Genomic DNA, 25311 nt, shown 5'->3' with positions numbered 1-25311 from the left:
CTTGGGCATGAAGGACGGATTAGTTTTGAGGGATACCCTGTCTGCATGGAAGATGATGAAGGGTTCCCACTGCCATGAGTGCTTGCAGCTCAGATACTCTTCTGGCCGAAGTGATGGCCAGGAAGAAGGCTGTCCTCTGGGAGAGAAATTTTAGCTCTGTAGAAGAAGCTGGTTCGAATGGAGGCAGGGTGAGCTTTTCTAAGACAAAGTTCAGGTCCCAAGCTGGTGTTGGTGCCCTTCTGGGGGGCCTCAAGTTGTTAGTCCCTTTGAGGAACTGCTTGATCAGAGGGTGTGAAAAAAGAGCCTGCTCAGTAGGAAAATGAGTGGAAATAGCAGAGGCATGAATTTTTATGGAGGAGAAAGAGAGACCACTGTGTAGTAGGTTAGCCAAGTAATCCAGGCTGAGAGGGATGGAGGGCTGTGCCGTGCTGGCCTCCTTAGCCTGGATCCAGGTGCAGAACCTTTTCCATTTATCTGCATAAGAATTTCTGGTGCTAGGGCGTCTGGCCTCTCGGATAACATCCAGAACCTGTTTACTGAGGAGGGCAGATTGGTCAGGGTCAGGTTATAAGTCAAGCTGCCAAATTGAGTGTCTGCAATTGGGGGTGCATGAATTTCCCTTCCCTCTGGGTTAGGAGGTTGGGAATCTGAGGAAGATTCCATGGGGGCAGTGGGGACAGGCTGCGCAGCAAGGGGTACCAGTGCTCTCTGAGCCAGTCTGGAGCTATGAGAATGGTCCTTGGTTTTTCCTCCCTTATTTTAATCAGTACCTTGGGAATGAGAAGTAGGGGAGGAAAGGCACAGACCGAGAGGTTTACCCAGGGGAAGGACAGGGCATCTACTTTCCATGCCATGCAGTGATGCTCTCTGGTGCAGAATTTGCTGAGCTGAAGCTTGGTGTGGGAGGCAAAGAGGTCAACCTCGAGATTCCCCATTTCAAAGTTATTACTAAGAAGGTGTTTCTGTTGAGCTGCCCCTCATGGGGGTCCAACAGTTTTCTGCTTAATTGGTCTGCCAGGGAGTTGAGAGAGCCCAGCATGTATTGTGCTAACAGGTGTAGATGCATGGAAGAGGCTGTGAACCAAAGGGTCATGGCCAGCCTGCACAGTGGGTAGGAGTGAGTCCCTCCCTGCTTGTTGATGTACCACATCACTGTGGTGTTGGCTGTTTTGATCAGGAGAACCCCTGGAGAGAAAAGGGGTTTGAAAGCTGTCAAGGCCTGCTACACAGCCATCATCTCTTTTAGACTGATGTGCAGGGGAGTTGCTGGTGGTTCCATTGGGCCTGTATGCACCTGCTGTCCAGGTGTGCACCCCAAATGTAGTCTGATGCATCCGTGGTGAGGGTTTGGGTGGTGGGTTGTGGTGAGAAGGGCAGTCCCTTGTTGTGGGAGAAGGATGTTACCCACCAAAACAATTCCTCCCTCAGGCAAGGAAACATAGGTAAAAAGAGTTTTCAGATCTTGAAAGTGTTGACACCAAAGGCTCTTTAGGTACCATTGAAGTTTCCTCATATGCAGTCTGGCATATGGAATAAGGAGTATGCAAGATGTCATGAACCCCAGGGCATGCAGGATTTCCCTTGCAGAAAGCTGGGGCCTGATGGCCAGTTGAGAGAAGTAAGCTGATAGGAAACTTTGTTTCTCAGGTGTTAGGCATGCTATATGGGATGCTGTGTCCAGCCTTGCTCCCACGAAGATTATCCTTTTGGTGGGTACATGTTTGGATTTCTTTTCATTTATTGTGTACTGTAAGGAGGTTAGCAGGTCCTTTTCAAAGGCCAGGTCTTTGAGCAGCTTTTCCTGGCTGTCTGCTTGAATAAGGCAGTTGTCTAAGTAGGGGTAAATTTGGATATTTCTTTGTCTGCAAAAAGCAATTGCCGGAGCCAAGCATTTTGTGAAAACTCTGGGAGCAGTAGATAAGTCAAAGGGAAGTGCAGAGAACTGAAAGTGTTGAGATCCTGTCCTGAAGTGAAGATATTTTCTGAAGGACTCCCTGATGGGAATGTGGAGGTAGGCCTCTTTTAGGTCCAGGGTGACTAGCCAAGCATCCTTGGACAGCATGGTAACAGCTGCTGGAGGGTAAGCATGTTTAATTTAGGGATTACCAGGACGGTATTTAGAATGGACAGATCAAGGATGGGGTGGAATGGGTGGAGAAGAGTGTCAGGAGTGATTTGTGACAGACAGGTACCAGTAAGAGTGAAAGGGAAGGTCTACAAGAGGGTAGTGAGACCAGCTATGTTGTATGGGTTGGAGATGGTGGCATTTACAAAATGGAAGGAATCAGAGCTGGAAGTGGCAGAGTTAAAGATGTTAAGATTTGCACTGGGTGTGACAAGGATGGACAGGATTAGGAATCAGTATATTAGAGGTCATCTCAGGTTGGACGGTTTGGAGACAAAGTCAGAGAGGCGAGATTGCATTGGTTTGGACATGTGCTGAGGAGGGATGCTAGGTATATTGGGAAAAAGATGCGAAGGATGGAGCTGCCAGGTAAGAGGAAAAGAGGAAGGCCTAAGATAAGGTTTATGGATGTGGTGAGAGAGGACATGCAGGTGGTTGGTGTGACATAGCAAGATGCATAGTACAGGAAGAAATGGAAATAGATGATCCACTGTGGCGACCCCTAACAGGAACAGCCAAAAGAGAAGAAGAAGATCGAGGATGGGGCGCCAGGTGCCTTCTTTTCTAGGTACCAGAAAAAGTCTGGAGTAGAAGCCTTGGCCTATCTGCTCTGCAGGAACGTGTTCTACTGCTCCCAAGGAGAGTAGGGTATGGATTTGTTTTTGAGCCTCTGCCCACTGATTTGGTGGTAGATCTGGGAACCCTTTTGGGGTTGGAAGGGTGTGGAAGGAGAATTTGTACCCCTGAGACACAATGTTCAGAACCCACTGGTCCTTGGTAATGGTGGCCCAGGTGCTTCAGTGAAAAGAGAATTTTCCTCCTAGGGGTATGTGATGGTGGGCAGAGGCTGGGTAGGTAGGGAGTGAGTCACTGTGAGTTCTTACCATAAGGGGATGGCTTAGAACTCCCTGGTTTTGAAGTGGAGGCAGTCCACTGCCTAGATTTCTGCAACCCGTGGGACTGCTGTCTTGGAGGTCTGTTTCCCGGGGCCTAGGCTGGCCCTGTTTACTAGGTGCAGGAAAGGACCAGTGCTTGGAAGGAAAATGCCTGCTGAACCTAGGGGGCTGTACCGGTAAGAAATCTTTAACCATCTGCACAGATTTTGCTTTTTCTTCCATCTTTTTTAACACCTCTTCTGCTTTAGTATCAAATAAGTTATCTTTGTGCAAGGGTGCATCCAACAATTTCGATTTGACATGGTCTGGCAGGGGTTGTTCCTTAAGCCATGCAGGTCTCCTAATAACAGATCCAGTGACTGCTGCCCTGCAAGAAGCTTCTAGAGCATCAAAACAGCAGTGCAAAGTGTGTTTAGTTACTTGACCAGCAGAGTGCATTAATTCCTGTAAATATTTTGCTTCTGTCCATGCAGAAAAGGAGGAAATTTTTTGTTTAAGGAGTTCCAAGGTATGTTGCTGATATTTAAGCATATGGACCTAACAATTTAGTGCCCTGATAGCAAGAGTAGCTGAAATGTATACTTTTTTACCCCATCTGTCCAGTGCTCTGGAATCCCTGTCTGAGGGGGTGGGGTTCTTAGATGAAGTAGCATTAACCCCTTTTGGGCCTTGAGTAATGACCTCAGGGTCCACTGTTGGGTTTTTAAAGAGATATTTTTGAGAGTCGGGGACTCTGTAATACCTGTCTGGCTTTCTGGAAGTAGGAGGGAAGGCGTCTGGAGTCAAGCTGGATTCAAGGAAGACATCATCCACCATATCTAGGACTGGAGGGATGGCTAAAGGCCTGCGCTGTGGAAAGTCCAGGAACTCTCTGAGTCTCTTTTCAGACTGTGGGTAGTCCCAACTCTCCCATTTGAAATGCTCTCTTAAAGTATGCAGGGTTTCCCCAAAGAAAAAAAATCCTCTGGGGAGAGGCTGAAGGAATAGATTCCTCTGCATCAGAATCCTCATATGTAGAGAGGGGCTGCATGTCTTCATAGTCAGATGCATCAGATTCACATTCATCTGACTCTTGTTCAGACAAAACTTATGGAGACGGATCTCTTTTTCTTTCTGAGGGAGTGGCTTGGCTTCCCTTAATCAGCACGATAAAGACCTCTGCCATTTTAAGCATTTGTGACTGAGGCAAGGGAGCAGGAGCTAAAGAATAGCTGGAAGTTGGTTTCTTGGAGGTGGTTCGACCCCTGGGCCTAAGGAACTCAGTTGTTTTAGAAAGAATGGTAGCCGTTTAACAAGGCATCGGTTTATGCCTGGATTTAGTGTTGCGAAGGACTTCCTCAGAAGCCGGTGCCTGCACAGTGGCTCCGGACCCATCCAAGGTAGAGACGACCGCATGATCCTTAGACAAAGAAGAGTTCTGCTGCATACCAGACTCTGAAAGGGTCTCAGTAGAGGCCTAGGAATTAACTGAAGCAGGCATCAGGGGCTGCGAAAGTACCTCACTGAGTTCCGGAGGACTAATGACCAGCTTGGCGGTAGCGTCATTGAAAGGTTCAGTCCTGTGCGGTCTGTCTCTGTTTTTATCTTTACATTTTTTTGGTAGATCTGCTGTCGGATGGCTTACAGAAGCCATATCAGAATTCGAGGACTGTAAACAGAAATATCTGGCTACAATAACAGCCTGACAACGAATAGTTCTGGAGTTAAACAAAGCATAGAAGTGACAACAAGGTTTGTCGTGGTCTGGGCTTAGACAAGTGACACAGTAGGAATGAAAGTCCCGGTGTGGTATTTGCTTTCCACAGGCGAGACAATTATTAACTTTTTCTGACATCGGTTCGTGCAAGAAAATAGGATCCCCAACGAGGTACTTAGCTTTCGAAGACTTCAACTTCAATTCGGAAACAAAAGTCAGGTAGCAGCCAACCGGCACTCGTGCAAACTGCTTCTGCTTCGGGCTCCCTTGCAAGAAAGACTGGTGTAATGGCGTCGGCTGCCTTACTTTATACCACTGACGACCTGACGTCAGTCTTCAGGTGACAGCAACCAACGCAGAAATACTAAGTCTATGGTATTCAGGCTGGCTGAGGGCTACTCCAGCAGGGATAACCCAAATGTGATGACTGCAACAGTGAAACACGAAGAACATCTACACTACACTGAAATTCACTCTCAGCAAACCTGGAGTTTGCCCTTTTCTCCAGTACTGCATGCCAGTGGATCTGATATATATGAGAAGGTGATGAGGATGTGATGTGGCTGAGGGAGTGCCCCCCACCACAAAAAAGCTTTGTTTGAGGTGCCAGTACTGAGTTTCAGTGTAATAGTTTCATAGCTGTTTACTAGGCTAACAACCACAAGGGCCATTTTAAGCCTAGCCATGCATCCCAAATCTCTGACAAATTCTGGTACCCTTGATAAGTGTAAGCAGGCGCTTGGGAGGTGAAACATTTACAAGCAGGTGCCTAGGAGATGAAACATTCACAGACTTCCAGGTGCCAAACCAGGGATGAATTTCCTGCTCCCCATCCAACTGTCCAAGTTACACTTGGATTGGGTTGGGGGGAACTCTGCATCACGTGAATGGGGAGCTTGTTTCAGAGGAGTAACAGTAATGTATTTGTGATTAATGGATTTGCCTTATTTATGTTTATGGATTCATCACCAAGCCTGTAGCTTAATCAAGGAATAAATCATACCCAGATCACACAGGTGTCAGCAATAAGTTACAATCATCTCTAGACCAATTAATTGGAGTGGTAAAAGGTACAAATCCACCCACATTGAGAACATTTTCCACTTGTAGGCAGATCTAGCAAGTGAAAAGCTTCCTCACTCACATCACAGACTTCCACTAGCAAGATCAGCAGAATAAATATAATTGGCAGTCAGGTCCTGTGGTGAAGCTGGCTGTTTCCACTGTGAGGTATTCTCTTGGCAACACCAGAAAGGATTCCTGCACCACAAGGGTGCTTGGGGCCTAAAAATCACACTCTTTTCAGCCATCAGAGGGCAACCAAAATGAGTTTTGCTATTTCTTCATTGAAATTTGAGATAAGCTGTAGAGTCAGTAAGCATAGCAGGAAGGTGTACAAGAACTTTCAATGTCACAGAAGACAGAACACATTCACTGCTGCTTCCCCTTATGCTGCACTAAGCAGAAGAATTGAAAGACCTTGCTCTTCTGGACAGCAAGTAGGCTGACCTTCAGACTACCCCACTGGAAGTTCACCCCAAGGCATCAACCAGCTTATTCACATCTCCACAGCTGTGAACTGTTGAAAGAAGGCTATCATGGTCTGTTGTTCAAAGCTAGATGAACATCACACTTCTGCACAAGTGATATAATCTTGTTCCCCCTATTTATCCCCAAACCATATGACAGACTGGTAATCTGAGCATATGAGGGCTGTCCCCCAGACACAGCTGTTTTGATAAGGTTTTCAAGGCAAGAAACACCACCCTGAGATCCAGATGCTTAATGTGGAGACATGGGGACTGCATACCTAGCACAGCACTGCAGCCCAGATGACACCCCCTCCAACAGCCTATATGTGAAGTATCTACTGTCATGATCTATGATGAATTTGGCTGTAAAAAGGGAAGACCCATCAAAAGACTGGGGTGGGGAACTGCCAGTCACAGGTCTGACAGTAACAACAGATCCACAAGTACATGGTTGTTTTAAACCTACTCACATCTCACACTTCAACGAAACACCTCCATCTTCAGGTATGCAAATAATACAAAGAGGGTCATGGCTGCTGGTACAGTAATGTCTGTGAAACCCATGCTATCCCCTTATCCATGACAACAGCCTTCTCCACTAACAGGAATGGGTGACACCAAAAAATATCCCGCTGTTCCATGACAAAAGACATCCTCTCACCTGGAGTCAGGAAGGACTATTAATTTAAGGCGACCCCTATAAAAAGCATTCTACTGGAGCACCTGCAGAGGGGTTGCCTCCACCAAGTTACAAACAGACTTCACCAGGAGACATGTGCCAGCTATGGAAGCACCAGAAAACTATTCTCAAGGGATTTGACCATTATGAAAAACATTCTGGTGAAGACTCCAGGTGCAGAGGGAAAACTCAAACGGCAACATTTTGTACTGAAAGGGATGCACACCTAAATCTAACTAAAGGAGTCTCCCTTGCCAAACTATGGCATGATAGAAGGCATCCCATCAAATGTAGCAGCACTATTCAGGTCTCTTGCAAGAGCAAGAGCATCATTCTCTGCAGGGTGATCACCTGAAATCAGGTGTACCAGATATGAAATCGCTCTGAAATCAGGTGTACCAGATATGAAATCGCTGACATCCAAAATCAGAGAACTTCTCTGACCACTTTAGGAAAAGGAAAACTTTCTTTCCTTCCACAACAGGATACTATGCATTCCCTTAAGCAGAAAAGTCTGGGCCTGTCCTAGGAGATCTGCTGTCAGACTGGTCTGTCAATGAGGACCTCTCTGTGAGAAGGTCTATGAGCTCCAATGCATGTTTGAAGATGACCATGTCTAGAACTCACCCTTGTCATGTTTCTCCAAGCTGGGGCAAACCCTCCTCCCTACAGGCAGATGGAAACTATTGTCAAGACTGCTTTGGGCCTATCAGGAAAGAGAAAAAAACTGGGTGATTTTATCAACAAAGGAGGAAGCAAGACCATGTGATGCTTAATAGTCTTTCTCATACACCCAAGAGGCCTTTTCTTCCATTTAGGTTGGCCAGGTTTAGCATAGGAAAAGCTGAAAGGTAGCTGATCAGAGCCACCTATGACAGAGGCAAGGACCTGCTTCTCTTTATATACATTGGCCAAGTCCTGGGCAAGTTAGTTAAACAGCATATTTTTCCAAGAAATGGGTACCCTGTATTTTTCTGCTGAGCTCCTTTTCAGCACGAGCAAATGCAGTCACACTATGCTGAGCACGTACATCATGTCTGTAGCCTTAGGCCTAGCCATGGCCACAGCATGGGGAAAGTTAAAATTAGACAAGAACACAAGGTAGCCTATCACAAAGGCTGTGAATAGGGTCTCATGAAGATTCTCCTCAAGCACAGACTAGGAAGTCTTTTAGCTTTACTGATGCCTTGCAAACTAGGTACACTTGGAACTGGGACAGATGAGATAAAAAGCTGAGGTTCTCAAGCTCCTAAAACTGCAAAGGAGTAAACCCTTCCACCACTCCTGCCTACAGATAAAGTTAATGTTCAGCCCAGAGAAGGGCACTATACATATCAAATCACCTCACACTACAATCAAGCCATGGCCATAAATGCACCTAGTTCTCAACTTAAATCTGCTTTCCTATCATTACCCTAACTTCATCTCAAAATACTCAAAGCATGCAAGTCACCATTATCAGTATCTGCCAGTTTATTAATCTTACTCCAACAACAGATGATCAGTGGACCATACTCAAAGAATTAAAAGGCTCCCCAGTCACAGCCAGGGCAATAAGTTCTCTAGTCCACATTTATCCTTAAGTTGCAAAACCATAACTACTGCCAATCTCTGAAGGTTAAGCTGAAAATTAAACCTTCACCATATTACCTTAGAAAGCAAGACAACAATGTACTTGCATTATAATGGACACTTTCAGCCTATCGACAGGGAAAGTGAACTTTACTAAAACAGTACAACCAATTCAGAAAAAAACGTTAGTTGACCACCTCAAACAATTCTACTGGTGCAACTGCTTTACAGACAATGGATAAAACTTGCACCAAACCACAAAGCAGTCATTAATTTAAAAAATGTCTATCTACATGCACTGCAAACAGTAAAAATACTAACATAAATGTTTAAATATAATTGAAGCCCTCAGACTTGTGCTACTAACTGTTAAACCATATTTTTTGTAAATACTTCACATCTAGAAAAGACAAGCTTTTTCTTTTTATCTAAGTTGTGCTGCAGAATAAGGCTCTATGTACAAATGAGAACCTTGGTGTGTGTAACTATGTGCCCACATTGCGACTAAAAAGGGTGCTTGGACCAGCCCACCTACCCAGATATCAAATATATATCTATAAATGCAAAATAAAATCTCAGAAAGAGAGGTGTATAATGGTAAATATTAAAAAAAAAATCAGCAAACAAGTAGCTACATAAACCAGTGAGCCTGGACAAAGTTAAAGGATAGAGAAGCTGAAGAGGCATTAAAAGAATGTGCAGTGAGTTTCCATAGCAGAATTTTCATTCCAGTTTCTGAGTTTCAGAAAATCTACTTTGTTTATTGGTCGCGGCTAGTAACTATGACAAATAAAGCTGACAAGTACTTCACAGTTATTTTGTTTAATTCATAATGCTCTTAGTCATGTGAATGACAGAAAAGTTATTTCAGAACATACGCTACCTGCTTGATCGTACATGGTGAATTACCAAAGCCTATTTTAAAATAGGACAGCATAAAAAGAAGTGGACTGTTTTAAGTCTTTGACAACACACTGTCGTGTGGACCACCTTCATCAAAATAATAGATGGATAAAAGTATGAAATACTTTATTTTGCTTAACTAAGAACATTTTAGAAAAAAATAACTGCAATACAAAGTGCAACAGACCATGAAAGTCAGCACGGAAAACTATTTTACTTAACAAAACTCTTAACTGCATTTTGCTGACAACCAACTTACTTTTATTATAATGCAGTTTAATAACTATTTTATTTGCAGTGTAAGGCAGTTAATGAAAAGGGCTTACAAAAAAGTATGCTGTTCTAGGATACACAAGCAAAACAGTAACTGTGTGTCAGAAGCTGGCAACAATTAATGTCCACTACATTAACATTGACCACAGACATACTACATCCCAATCTTCAGCCAAGTTACACATACTGCAGAGAGGAGATATATCCAATTTCCTGAATCAGACTTCTAAACATGTGTACAAAGCATTTTATTCTGAACGATAAGCCTTAAATTCTGCAGTGTAAACAGAAATCTATCATTAACTCTACTTGTAATGTTATACTTAATACCTTGACAAAGCAGTGAACCAAATGCAAGAGCTTCAGCTGTAGACCAGTCTAATTTTGTGCCATCTTCTAGCTTTTGGAGTCTGGCCTGGAAGGAAACCAATGAAAATACACTTAGCAACTAGCTAACCTAGACAATTCGACATCAGCAAAAGAAATGCAATGCAAACTTTCATGTGTTATACTTGGTTTCCATTTGGTGTTTTGCTGATCGGGGTTGAACTAGCAGAATAAACAGGCTATTCAATACATGTTTTATATAAATTACATAGAGACCTCACAGCTTCAGAAACAGTTATATAAATTGGGAGGGAAGCAGTTGAAAAATACACAATCTCCTGCTTGGGAGATTCTGGCCACCAACATGTCATCTAGTCTGCTGGTCTCAGCAAAATGGATTTCACAATATAAACATTTAACTAGCTAAACCATATCCTTATACTGTTAGATATTCTCACCTGTTCTTCAGAAAACAGTCAACATGGACACTATATGCTAATGCCAAGTTTAGATTCGTAGGAAGTTACTAAGTATGTGATCCAGGGAACCACTGAGGAGACTACACCATTTTCCCCATTGCCATGGAGCACTGTCTGGTTAAGTCACCTGCTCAGAGTCACATAAAAAGGTAAATGCAGGCTGAGGGAATCAAACCCTAAATGACATGAAGCAGCTCATTAACAGCACACAGCTTTATTCATCTGCACTAAATACCGGACACAGTACATTTATCTAATAGTGTCCTTTCTCCTGCATACAAAATAGTCTACTGCAAGGTTTGAAACACTGAAATCAATATTTCAGAAACTATGTGTTCTTCCTTTAAGTAAAATATGTCTGCCAATGTTTCTTAAATCTAAAAAGATCCTTAAGTAGACCCTAAAATAAAATGCGAAATAAACAAGCATTTTCCTACAAAAGTTCCAGAATACATCTAATCAAATAAAAATAACACATTAGTGAACACAGCTGGAATAATGGTTAAGGTCTCCTCCTTCTACGCATAAGGTACAAGGCTCAATCCTAACCTCCGGACCATGCCTGTGTGGAGTTTGAATGTTTTCCCTGTGTCTCTATGGGGTGCTTTCCACCTCCCAAAAAAAGACATTCTGGGTGTTTCCATCTCAAACTCACCCAAGTACGGAGTTATGGGCAGCAGTATAGACTCCAGATGGTGCCCATCAGGGGAAAAGTTGTATAGAACAACTACTTTGGACATAAACTGTGGTGTGCACTATCTTCCAGACAGGAGAACACAAATCACAGACTGTGCACCAGACTGGCTCTAGGTGATCTGGTTATGTTGACTAATGTCACCAAAAATGGGGATGAGTATTTGCTTGTGGGTTGAGAACCCAGCCTACACCGACCTATGCCTGGGACCCATGCTAATGGTGGGAGGAGTGTATGTCCCCTTAATGGTCAGTGTATGTCTGCCATATAGCACAGCAACCCTGGGTCAATAAGCTACTGACTGGCCAGTGTCCAGTTGCCCAGCCTGGGTTATCAGCTCTGTTGAGTGGAAGATGGATGTAAAATCAATCAACTTACCAAACATGAACTAAGAACTGCTACACTCAATGTAGGTTCACTAACAGGACTGAGCCTGGAAGTGGATGACATGATGGTAGGGAGGAGGCTGGACATCCTATGTATACAAGATCCAAAATGGAAGGGCAGTGCAGCAAAGCCACTTGGGTTGGTATCCTGAGTCTACTACTCAGGAGAAAGATAGACTAGAAATGGTGTTGGAACTGTGGTGAGAGACAGGCTTCAGAAGGCAATGACGGATGTCATCAGAATTACTGACAGACTCATGGCAATCAGACTCCAGTGTAATGATGGGGCAGTATTCATAATATCAGTCGATGCCCCACAGCAGGGTTATGATAGTGAGGAAAAAAGAGTGCAATCGTGCAGCAGTTGCAGGACCTACTAGATAAAGCAGGACAACATAAATTGGTGTTAATAATGGGTGACTTGAAGGCGCACATCGGGACGGACAGAACAGGATGTGAGGAATATCTGGGTCTACATAGGTGGGACAACAGGAATAAAGAAGGAGAAGTCATTATCGACCAATGTCTGGCAAATGGCATGATATTAGTCAACACATGGTTCAGAAAAAAAGACAGTCACATGATCACATACAAGAGTTGCCAACATGCAACTCAGGTAGACTTCCTCCTAGTAAGCAAAGGCCAGTGCCGTAGAATGAGCAATTACAAAGTCACTCCCAGTGATGCAGTCGGCCCACAGCATACACCACTGGTTGCCACAATCAGGTGCAAGCAGTGGTCCGAAAAGGCTATAAGGTCAACAAAGACCAAGCTGAAGACCTGGACGTTGACTGGAGAGAAAGTGCAATAGTTCAAGGAAACACCCAGGGCTCTAGCACTACAAGAAGAGGAGGAAATAGGTGGACTTAAAGGAGAATGGTAGCACCTCAAAACAGCAGGTGTGAAGACTACAGAAAAGATATGTGGCTGAGTCAAGTATGGAAATAAAGTACATAAGGAAAGCTGGTGGTGGAATGCAGAAGTCCAGGAAGTCATCAAAAGAAAGAAGGAGTGCAGGAAAAAGTGGGAGATAGAAAAAGATGGACCAGTCTAGAAGGGAATATTGGTTGGCTAACAAAGAAAGGAGTTGCAGTAGCAAAGAATAGGGCATCGGAGACACTCTACCAGCTTCTGTAGGTGGCACAAAGAAACTATATCATGTTGCAAGGCTAAGACAGAAAGATAAAGAAGATAGTCAGACACCCTTCATAAGGGATGCCACCAGCCACCAACAACCTGCTCACCAGTCCACAGGACATCAAAGGCAGATAGGAGTACGTCCAGCAGTTTCTAAATGAAGAAAACCCCACAGCCTCAGACACAGCCCAACCTAGAAGAAGTAAAAATAACACTAAGGAAAATGAAGTCAGGGAAAGCAGCAGGCTCAGATGAGGTCACAGCAGGTATGATAAAGATGCTGGGTTTGACAGAGAATAAATGGCTCCTGATGGTACTCGTAGCAGTGTGGAGAGAAATGAGTATCCCAGATGACTGGAGAATAAGCATATTCATGCCAGTGTACAAGAACAAAGGGGACATCCACAAATGTGGGCAGTACAGAGGTATCAAACTCCTATCACACTGCATGAAAGTTCTAGAAAAGGTGATTGCGGATATGCAGAGTAGTAGAAAGTAAGATGGGGGATGAGCAGTTCGGATTCAGATCAGGATGCAGCACAACTGACCCAATGTTTGCAGTGAGACAAACAGCTGAGAGGAAGCTAGAGATGTGGAAAGAATACAACTAGGCATTCCTATACTTGGAGAAAGCATAAGACAAAGTCCCAAAAAAGCTGATTTGGACAGTACTGAGGTGGTTCAAAGTCCCAGAAACATTGATAGAATTAGTGCAGGCAATGTACAAGGACATAATGACTCAAGTACGAATAGTGTTCAGTCTCACAGCACAGAGAGGTTCTCAGTGGGAGTAGGTGTACATCAGGGTTTAGCTCTGAGCCCACTGCTGTACATACTGGTGATGGACTCCATTATGAGGAGAAGGGAAGTCTGACTGAAGAAGTCAAAGCTACAGTCAAAGGGGCTGCATCCAACTGGCATAGAGTGTCTGGTGTAATCTATGACAGAAGAATGCCAAAGAGAATGAAAAGTAAGGTGTACAAAACAGTGGTGTGACCAGTACTATCATATGGTACAGAAACCTGGCAGTACAGGCAGAGCAGATAAGGAAGCTAGAGGCGATGGAAATAAAGTGCCTATGACAGATGGTATGATGCACACTGTGGGACAGATGAAGAAATGAGGACATAACAGCAGAATCCAAAGTAGCTCCAATTACAGAAAAGATTAAAGAGAACAGATTATAGTGGCTTGGACACGCAGAAAAGCAGAACACAATCTGGTGAAGAAGATTTGGAACAGACAGAAAAAAGTTAAGAGGAAACAAGGGCATCCAACAAAGAGGTAGATGGACTGTGTAAGAGAAGATGTGCAACAGTTAGGCATGAGTGGCGAAGAAGACAGGAGTGTGGCATGGAATCGAGGGAGATGACAACAGTTAACACGTTACTCTAACCCCATGTAGAAAAATGGGAAAAAGGGGGCTGCTGATGATTTTTTAAGCATGCATTAAAGAACCAGAAATACAAGTGTCAAAAATCTTATGCAGTGTTTCTACATGTGCACTGCCTAACTAAATTCATTTTTCTTGTTTTAGTGTATCAGCCAAATGTTTATTAATATACATCAATCTCCTGTATTAGCTCTTCTAAATCCGAATTAATCTATGCATACTCTGTCAACTGCTTATTTACTAGTAAGTTGATAAAAATATATTAGCTTAGCTTCAGAGTTGTGTTTTCTCAGTTTATCTGCACACAAATTAATAATAATGCATCTTATACATTTATGTCATTTTACATCTATTTGTTTTCTACATACATAAATTTGGAGTTTTTTCTCCCAGGGTCTCACTAAATATGCCCTCAACACTCCTCCCCTCTTTGGCTTTCTGACATAAGACTGATACTTAAATGATTGAAGACAATAAGACTACACTAACAACTTTAAAAGGTAAAAAAAAGACAAACTCAAAACCCTTAAATTTATAATGAATGTATACAGGAAAGTTAATGCAAAATGCCAAATGTGGACTTTGCTAAATAAACAAAGTTTCTGAAAAGGGTTAATCCCCCTGTACTCCCCATTTGGAGGGTGTGCCCTACTTTCATAGATGTACTATGTTCAGCTTTTTTGTCTGCTTTCACAAACACCTTTGGTATTATATTAGGATTTTGAGTTTCAGTCTTCTACATCTGAATGAGTAAGTATCACCAAAATTCTCAAATGAGTCATCCAAATTCTATTCCTCAGAAAGAAAGATAACCTCTTAGCAGCTAAAAGCTACTCCATGTGTCACAACATTACTAAGTACTGCAGACAGACCATTACCCTTCACTAAAAGATCTAACTGATTACACTTACAGAAAATGATAGAGGCTAGGCATGGAGCCTGAGAGCAGGAACATGCACTGCCATATTTCTGTTTTCATAGGATTACACTTAATATGGCTAATATTCATCCAGATATGAATGGAATAATAGAAGCCCCTTGAAGGTGGCGAAAAAAATGCTATCTATTCTGAAGAAAGAAACACCTGAATTATGGCCTATTCGGCAATGAAAGCAGATTCCTCAAACATGTATGATCGGACTCAGAAGCAGCATATATTCTGTTAACCCAAGAACTGTCCCTCTGGTAATGACTTGAGAAAAGAAATCACAAGTTCAGCAGCAGACAAGACCCTGTAGGTTTGAAAAAGCTCCATTAAGATTCTATGTCAGACACCATTGACAGAGAAGGACGAAGTTGGAACACAGCCTTTGAACCCTCACTATAAGAAGGTCACTTTCTACAAAAATATGAGCAGTCTCGGTACTGTGCCCACAGTGAAAACCTGACCAAAATGGATCAAAAAGTTCTTGAAATGTAAGAAAAGAAAATGGCAGTTTGAAGCATATGTTGTCAAGAACCTCCCCTGAAATAGAAAGGTTAGCATAAAGTTGAAAATGTTCCCATTGGCATGGGATCTTAAGAATGGGTATAGTAATGCCTGTTTTAATTCATATGAAAAAGAATTTGAAAGAAACTTCCACAGTTCAGAAAATTAAACCCAAGGACACAAGCATGATTTAACTAGCCAAGCAGTCTGGGTCCACATCACATTAAGTCAGTCACTGTTGAAATCACGTTCCAGACAACTTCAGAGTAGACATATTTAAACTCAGTCCAAAAAAGTCAGAACAGGTTCACAGAAGGACTAATTAAAAGCTCATCTTATGCATCCAAAGGGGAAAAAAACTCCTGAATGAGCATAAGGTTAAAAAAAAAGCTGTGCAAGCAGTGTTCAACCTCTGGGCAATTAAACAGGAAGGGCTGCACAACTTATATAGTACATGGAATAATGCATCTACACAGTTTAATTGCATTAAAGATCTCACTGACAAAAGTTCTTCTGCCTTAAGTGAGATATCTGAATTATACCAGCACAGAGGTCATTCAGTCAAGTATGTCCTTAAACATGCAATTTCTATTCCATATGAATTCCAACCTGTGTTTTTGTCTTTAAAGCTCAATGTTCATTGTCAAACCAGGGTTTCATAGCTACAGCAGATTTAATACACATATATTGTGAGGTAACAGTATCCAGAATTCCAGTCAATGCAAGCAACCACAAGGTGCTCTGGGCTATCAGAATTATCCTTCCCAAGGAACTGATCATGTATGTACATCAAGTTACCACCACTAAGACTACATAAATCCCTATAATGGATTAGCTCAATACTGACTGCCTGGGTTTGTGAAATCTTCAGAGAGAGAAAAAAAAAATAATTTCACACCACTAGACCAATTTGAGCACCAGTCCACTGGTAACCACTCCTAAGTGGAATATCAAGTCCAGTGGGTATCCATGACAATGGTTCATAAAGAAAGACACCCGAAGTAAGGACTAAGCTATTCATAACCTGAAGGAGTTCCATGGCAAGTTCACACAACTCATCACTAACCCAAGCACTGAAGTCGGGATCAATCGGTTAATACCAACATATGACAAGGCAAAATGGGAAACTTTGATTTTAGAAGGTTGAGAATGGGGGGTTCCTATCACGAAATCGAACAGGCTGGAGAGCAAACGGCTTTAACATCGGACATGCCATTCATTGATGTGTTGATTGTGAGATCGCGGTACAGTAAAGATCAGAAAATTTGCCCTTTCCTCACTGTAGTGCAATCACGGAGTTGGTATATATAATTAGCGGGGAGGGCAGCCCCACAACAGCGAATTCAAGGGATGGCATTTTCGATGTTTAAGCCATTCGCTCTCCGGTCTTTTTGATCTCATGATATAGACCCGAGAATGGGTATGGGTTGTTAAATGAGTAATCAAGTTCAGGAATTTTGCTGGATGATGAGTTGGACAGCTTTTCTCATGTAGAATGTCAGTGTAACCTCAAAAGATGTTAAGTTCAGGGGGAAGGCAGCAACTGCCCCATCCCCAGCCCCAGTATACATATACACATGCACACACACACACATGATTATCATGTGGGTTGCAACTTGTGCGTTATATTTGGGAGATATATGTCGAGTTGTACTTAAGGATAAACTGCAGCAGTAGTTAAACTTTCTGTTTGTTCCAACATATTTGGAGTTTTACACGAAAGGGCGGATTCTGCAAGATAGTCTGACTGAGTCCTTTTAGATGTGTTAAGTATATGTGTTGTCACATTTCCGGGGGGGGGGTCAACACAGCTTTGTTTCATGTTTATTTTGTCAGTGGTGTGCAATACTATTATTTTACATTTGATTACTCACTATGTCTTCAACAAAGTTACCCAGGATGAGCTAGTCTGGGGGATCCAACACTAGACAGGCAAGAAAGTCAGTGAACCCTTGCATAAACATCCAAAAATAACTGCAGATGATAAATCTGTGATACAATCCTGCTACAATAACGTATTCTAAAAAAAATACATATTTCTGTCCATACTTCTGTTGTCAAACAAGTTAATTTCATACTTGGAGCAGAATAGTCCAAAATATGACTCTTCGTGATCAAAAGAGGCAGAATGTTTCCCCTCAACTACCCTCTACCTTGATGAACTGAGAAGACAGGGGAGACCAATATTCCATCTGGTATGTAATGATCCTTTCCTGTAAGTCTCTGGACAGAGAAGCCACACCAATCATCATCTCCAATAAATTACTGGAGCTGCACTTCAGGGAATCTCTTAAAACCAGTCACTTTTCCTGGGATGTGGATGGTGGTAAAGGTGATGTTTCTATGACACAGTGCCTTTGTGCTTAAAAGCTACTAACACGTATTTATATTACACTAGTGCTCACCACTACACACAAAAAATAAAGTTAAGGGTCAATATGTTAGGATATGCAGAATGACTTCTGATGGACACGATTTTCTTAGGGAATGTCAGATATTAAAGGAGATGTTTATGGAGAGAAAGTATGTCCTCAAATTGATAGATGAAGTTATGGAAGAAGTGAAAATAGGAAGGAAGGATAGATTTGTATCCCTATTAGGAAAAAATGCAGTCATCCTCAGAGACAGGAACGAACAGACTAATGTGGATCTAGAATAATAATAAAGAAAATTAGATTGATTTTTTAAGGTTTTTGTGACAAACTTTAATGGTGATAATGATACCATTAAAAATATTATTAGTAAAGAATACAACAGGTTTGTTAGCTTTTCAGATCTAGATGGTATTTTCAGAGCCCCTCTTACATTTATTTTCCGTAAGGGGTTGAATATAAAAGATATGCAAGACCAGAGAAGCACTAACAGGAATAAGTTAAGCAATAAAAACGCTGGAACTTATAAACACGGAGCCTGAGCACAGTGCCCTTATACACTGCATAGTGAGTCAGTGTATAGTAAGAGTAAGAGTAAATATATAGCAAAGACCTATACCAATTGTACCAGCTTTGGGTGATCTATATATCTATGTGAGAGATGTGATGCTTTTTATATAGGAAAGGCTGAGTGTAAGCATAAAAGGAGAATATATGAACATTAAATTTAAAAAGGAGAAACATTGTAAACAAGCCAAGTTCCAGTTCTTTGTTTTGGAAGATGTTCCCTTGGATAGCAGAGGAAGGCCCTGGGAGACCAAAATAGAATATAAAGAGGTCTACTGGTAGTTAATTTTAAAAAGCAAACAGGGAACTAGAATTAATGAAAATGTGTCCTTAGTCCTCATTTTAAAATTGAGAGCAGCTAGACTATGATTTTTTTTAACAAGTATTTTTATTAAGGTATTTTCATGCCTTATAGATCCTTTTTATTTGTAAAGGGTTTTAATTATTGGTCTACGGCCACGGTGGTGCAGTGGTTAACGTTGCCACCTCACAGCAAGAGGTTCTCCGGTTCGATCCTCAGCTGGGGTGCCTTCTGTGCGGAGTCTGCATGTTCTCCCTGTGGTCGCGTGGGTTTCCTTCGGGTGCTCCGGTTTCCTCCCACATCCCAAAGACATGATGTAGGTAGATTGGACACACTAAATTGGCCCTAGGTGTAAGTGCGTGCGTGTGTGTGCCTTCTGTGGAAGGATGGGCGCCGGGCTGGCAACTCAACACTGCAAAACTCCACTGTCAATCATGAGCAGACAGGTGATGATCTGTGGTGAACCCCTAACCGGGAAAAGCCGAAAGAAGAAGAATTAAGTAAGTGTTTATTTCAAGCTCTTGATTTTTATGAGTACTTCGGTGAAATTCCCATTTTATGACACTAGATGGTGCTTTAAGATAGTGTGATTTAGATAAGTTGAACTTTACTATTATTTTTCATGTTTTTAAGTTTTGCTTGACATGTTTAACTTTTCATAAAAATATACATGTTTTAATGATTATTTGTAAATACAGTTACAGGTTTTCATTTTAATATTTATACACTATATTCTTTTTTTTGCATGATTTATTGCTGTTATGGTGATAAACTGATTAGCAATTAGTTTGTGGGTGAAAGGGTATGTAAACCTTTGAGTTTGATCATGGCTGTCCATCTGATGCAATCCATGTTAGGATGAAAATGCGGTGATTAAGTTAAAGTGTTTATGTTTTATATTATTAAAATTCATTTTGATACATTAGCAGTCGAGCCTGGTCCTTCCATACTGCTTTTTGCTGGTTTCTTGGTTGCTGCACGTTGCTACTGTTTGGCACTGTTTTCCTGCACTTTTGTGGTTCGTTTTTCTCAGATAATTTTAACTGTTGTCATTTTACTTTTAAAACAAAAGTGGTCACATGCATGTGCATTCACATCAATACTAATTAAGCTCTGAAATGTCCTTTGAACTAGGAGACGTGATTTGGAGACTGAACTGCTACAGGAAAGAGATACAGTGTTTTGTCATGTGCTGAAATCCAGTGATTACATATGTTTTTAACTTTGATCATGACTAAGAAAACACACTCAGAAATGGAGACAGAAGACAATGAAGTGGGCTTTGCAGTCTCTACAATGTCCATCTTTGATTTTTGAAATATTCAGCCTCGTATGTTTGAGCTTCTAGTGCCTCATAAAGAGTACGTGTCAACTCATCATATAGTGAAACTGCAAGTGGTTAATGTGACTATGTGGGAAGCACGACATGATGACATTTTTTTTTAACATAAATATTTTTATAAACTGCTACATACATTGCCACCCAGGAAGTGTTTTTTCACATTTACTTCTGTTTTAAATGTGTAGCACTGCTGACGTCTGTGAAGAAGGCTGTCCTTTTGCTACAGTCCAAAATGCATTCTTCAAAGCTGAGAGAAGATATTCATTGTGTTAACAAGTGGAATATATAGGTACAAATGAAATTAGATGTATAAAGGTACGTCCTGTAATACCAGTTCCTTTAAGGTGTTTACACCTTTGGTACTACACGTTAACGAAACAGTGATGAAGAACAAGATTTTTTTCACAAGGGAATTTACTTGTAGTGTCATGCTGTTGTCAATGCGTCACACTGCTGTTTCGGTCTGCTATACTTCTGGTCTGAATATAGCTTAACACATCCTCAAATGATACAGGCAGAGTTTAAGAAAAGCATACTGCATGCTGTACTATGATGTAAAACCATCTGCAAAAGCTGGATACTAACAATGCGATGAAGGATGGCATTTTTTTCTCTTAGAAAACACAGACACAGTTAACATATGTAGTGTCTATGGGAAGATATTCAGATAGCAGCTGCAGTTCACTGTACCTCTGTCTAAACAACTGCTATTGTATATAACTTGATTATGTTAATTTGCAAGGACTCCTGGTGCTACAACAGCATTAGGCAGAGAGAAAAAAAAATCATGTGAAGTAAACTGCTCCTTACAGCAACAGAATGAATATAAGGATTGATTCTTACTGGTCACTTTCATTCAAGAGGATAAATGACAATAACAATAACAACGACCTTCATTTATATGATGCAGTGACAACAATTCTCCCCAGTACACAAACAAAGACACACACAACTATGATGTGTGTAAGGGGATCTCATTCAGAAGCTCGACTAATCAAAGTCAAACTTCATATGGTCTAGACAATATGATCATCTGTCCGAAAAGTCGAATTAGAAAAAACAACAACAATCTACATTTCTGCAGGGGGGTAAGCCCCTCTGCAGCCCCCACACACGGTAAATTCCCCAATCTCCAATCAAAAGCTTTGACATTTTGGAAAGTCAATTATATGGTCTTGACCATATGAAGTTTGACTTTCTGATGAGTCGAGCTTCTAAATGGGACCTGTGTCAGAGAAATGCAATAATAACAACAGACAACACTTTTGCTATTTAAGATAGAAACAGATATAATTTTATCACAAGACTAACCATTAAATGACCTTTTGTATTTGCAGAGCCCTTCTCACAAAAAGATAAGAATTTTGTCAATTCTGATCACACAATTTGCAAGTGATTAGCTATCAGTCTGAAAGAGTATTTAGCTGAATGTATGAAGACCATTTTTATTAACTTTTAATTAATACCTTCATAATTTTTAAGAGCGATAAAATTATCTAATTTCACAATAACTGCTGGCTATCTAGACAAGTCCAGTTCTAAATAGTATTTTAGTCTGAGTAAATGACAGAACAATGGTGTGAGCACTTACCACGACAGTAGATGTTTGAGTAGGGCACTTCTGCAATACTAACCATTAAATATAGGAATCAGTCACCAGCTGAGATCCAAACGAGTGGCCCAACTGCCAGAGTTCTGCTTACTCAAGGGTGCACGCCTCCATGGAGGCACACCTTCAGCCTAGATAAGAGAGAGCACTAGCTGTACCATCTTCAGTTTTTTTTTCATCAAACCAAACGAAACATATATTTTGAGTTGAAAGATCCAATCAAATATACTGAAAAAAATCCAAGAGTTCCCTTTTGTTAGCCCACCCAAAATCACTATGCTCTTATTGAGGCAGTCCACAAAAGCAGCCATTTGGTTGGAGAGGGAGGCCCATGGGAGGTGGTCCTGCAACATTGACCCTACTCAAACCTCTACCGATATGGAGCATTTGCACACAGTTGCTCCCTGTTCTTTATAACAGCATCTGCTGCAGTAGTGCTCATTTCCTATGAGAAACAGACTTCCACAGCTCACCACAAATGTTCCACTAGAGGTTGCTTTGGGGACAACTGTTCCAAACTCTTCCCTACCCACAGAATGTACATCCAGTTTCTAATGTATGAAGAAGCTGCAGACAGATGACCAGGTGGCCACCTCATAAATGGACTGGGCTGATACCTGCCTGAAAAACACTGCTTAAGTGGAGGCAGCTCTGGTGCTCTCATGCATTCTTGCAGAGAACTGCCCTTCTTCTCATAGCAGAAATCTATGCTGTCAGCTAACTACTTGGAAAGTGTCTGGTTAATAAATGGCTTGGCATCCACAACCTGCACAAAGATTAGTACCACGCTACTCTAGCTCTGCACGTAAAAGTGCATTTGATAGTACTAGCAATTATAGTTGTGGGTTCAAGTATCCTAGGAATTGCATGTTTTCAGTCTGGAAAACAGCGCAGTGGACTAAAGCTCTGACTTGTTACATATGCTTCTTCTGTTTTCAAGGGGACAGTGATTAAAGCTTTCTACCTTTATTGACCTACTGTGGGACTTTGAGCAAGTCACATAACCATATGCTACTTAATGATCTCATGAGCTGCATGCCTAGTAACTACCTATGACCCTAGGAACAGATTTCTCCACTGGTGGGCTTTCATCCAGTCCAGGTAACGGCACAACTGCCTGCGGGCATCCAGTAAAATACAGCTATCCTACCTCCTTTGGTTTGAGGCTTTCAGAAGAATGCTAGCAGTTGGACTGATTAAGGGATATTTCTGATACTATGTTAAGCATGAAAGTAGGGTTTTTTCTCAGGCTAACTCTGTCTTCATGGAAGACCATGAAGAATTCCTTAGACATTAGCGCTTGCAGATGTGAAATCCTTCTTACAGGAGTTGCTACTACCAAGAAGATGGTCTTCCAGAACAAGAATATGAGTGGTGCCAAAGCTGCAGGCTTAAAAGGGTATAAAATTAGCTACTCTAGCACATTTATGACCGTACAGAGTAGGGGTAGCATTTCTTGGTGGCCAAAGGAGGATTTCTCCCTTCAGATACTGATTGATCAGTCTGTCAGCAATGAGAGGTAGGACTAAAAATAAGCAAGCTGATATGGCAGACACATGAACCTTAAATGATAAGACATGTCTGCTTTAAAGAAATCTGACAAAACAAGCAATACATCTGTCCTAAACAGGTTCTTATTTCTTTTTCTCACCAAACTGAAGACATTTTCCTTCTACAGAGCATATGATGGAGTAAAGCTGGAGTTTTTTAAGACGGTCTTCATAGGGCATCTGTTTGAGGCCAGTAATCCTCTTTGTGAGGTATTTCTGCCACCTTTCCAGTTGTTGTAGATGTCTTGTGAGGTACATACCAAAAAGGGTGCTGTATTCTATAATGGGTCTAATGAGTGACGAGTAGAGGGGAACAATGACCTCTTTTTTTCCTGGATGAGAAACATTTTGTGATGAGGTGTGCCATGTTGAAGGATTTCCTGGCTACTGTGGCAATGTGATTATCAAAGGGAATATTGTCCACCTGTGTCCCAAGGTCTCTTATCACACTTTCGGTGTTAAGTAGACTACCGCCTATGTGGTAGTTCATGGGTACAGAGTTTTTACCAAAAGGGATAACAATGCACTTTTTGGCACTGGCTTTGACACCAAGCATCTGTCTCAGTGACGTCCTTTTGTAGGATGTCCACATCGTTAGGAGTTTCAATTATGGCTCCTAGTTTGCAGTCATCTGCGAACGTAGTTAGCCAAAGACCTTCTGTGTTAGCCTATACTTCAAAGAAGTAGATACCAAAGAGGAGAGGCCCCAGGACTGAACCCTGTGGTATACCACTTGTCACTGGTCTGAAGTCAAATTTGGAGTCTGCTACTTTCACAGTGTGGGTTCTGCCAGTGAGCTAGTTGACAACCCATCTTGTGACAGAGGGATTTATACCCAGTTTAGTCAGTTTATCTATAATTCCAGAGTGGGAGATGGTGCCTTAAGCCTTGGTGAGATCTAGATAGGCTGTGTGAACCACCTTAACCTCGTCTATGGCTTTGGTGACTACTTCAAAGAAGTCTATCAGGTTTAGGAGACATGACCTGCCTTTTACAAACCCGAACTGGGTGGGGTCCAGAGTTTGGAGATTACCAATGTCTTTGTTAAAAAGTTCCATGACGATACATAACATGGCCTTGCAGACCAGGCTCGTTAGGCTAATGGGGTGGTAGTTCCCGGGGTCTATGGTGGCTCCCCCTTTGTGGAGCGGGATGACCGTCGTTGTGCGCCATTCAGTGGGCACAAAGCCTGAGGAACTGGGATGATTTGGATTGGGAAAAAGTTTTCCTTTTAACTCTATACCATAAAACGTTCTTCTGAATGATGGGAAACACAGAGGACCATTTCCAGGGATTATAACTATTGTTTCCAGGCCATCTTGAGGATCCATTAATTTTCCTCATAAGTAGTTTAGTCAAAGGTGCAATTAGTATAGTGGACACCATATGCCTCAGGACCTTCAAATCGTCTGTACAGTCCCTAGCAGTCCTGTGATCCCTGCAGACCAACTGCATAAAGACGGTCTGCAAGGACTGATCCCTGTCCTTGGGGAGATAATCTTGCACTCTTCTGTATTCAGGGTCAGCCCTCAAGAAGACCTCTTCCGTGTCTGGGAACAGACTAGATTTGGGAAGAAGTTTCACGGTCTGTAGTAACTCAATGGACACAGCAGAGAGCCCAAACGTTGAGGAAGAAGACTGGCAATGCTTGAGAGCAACTCTGACCCTCAGAAATGTCCAATGTTTTCAGAAAGTCTTTTGGAAAGAGCAATGGGAATAGAGAGTATAGGACTGGTGTTTTGGATACTTCCATCTTTACAAAGATATTAAGCTTTGAAAGATATACAAAACTGCTCCTCACAGGCTATCATTCCTGGAAACAAGAAAAAAAGAAGTGTGAGCAAAATGTATCCCCGCTTCCTACTATGACACTCTCACCAGGCTGAACAAGGAGGAGGTTACTGTAAGCTGCCTGTCAGGTGCCAGGATCCACCACATAACACAAGCACTCAGGTCACTCCAAAGCAAGTACAAATATGACTCAGTCATTGTCCATGCTGGTGTGAATGACCTGAGATGTACCTCCCTGGATTACATGAAAAGAGACAT

The 25311-nt window shown here is 41.9% G+C and overlaps 1 protein-coding gene across 1 annotated transcript in view; it reads right to left on the bottom strand.

Moving 5' to 3' along the window:
• Positions 1–25311, bottom strand: part of DHTKD1 (dehydrogenase E1 and transketolase domain containing 1) — a 948838-nt gene that overhangs the window by 295449 nt on the left and 628078 nt on the right. The window contains exon 9 of the mRNA XM_044088312.1: positions 10007–10091. Within this exon, the coding sequence (XP_043944247.1) occupies positions 10007–10091 (85 nt within the window). The remainder of the gene's footprint in view (positions 1–10006; positions 10092–25311) is intronic.

The sequence above is a fragment of the Protopterus annectens genome, chromosome 11.part0 (assembly GCF_019279795.1).
Source record: "Protopterus annectens isolate FY-2018-M chromosome 11.part0, PAN1.0, whole genome shotgun sequence".
NCBI classification, from domain to species: Eukaryota; Metazoa; Chordata; order Ceratodontiformes; family Protopteridae; genus Protopterus; species Protopterus annectens.
This window is presented reverse-complemented; position numbering and strand designations above follow the sequence as displayed.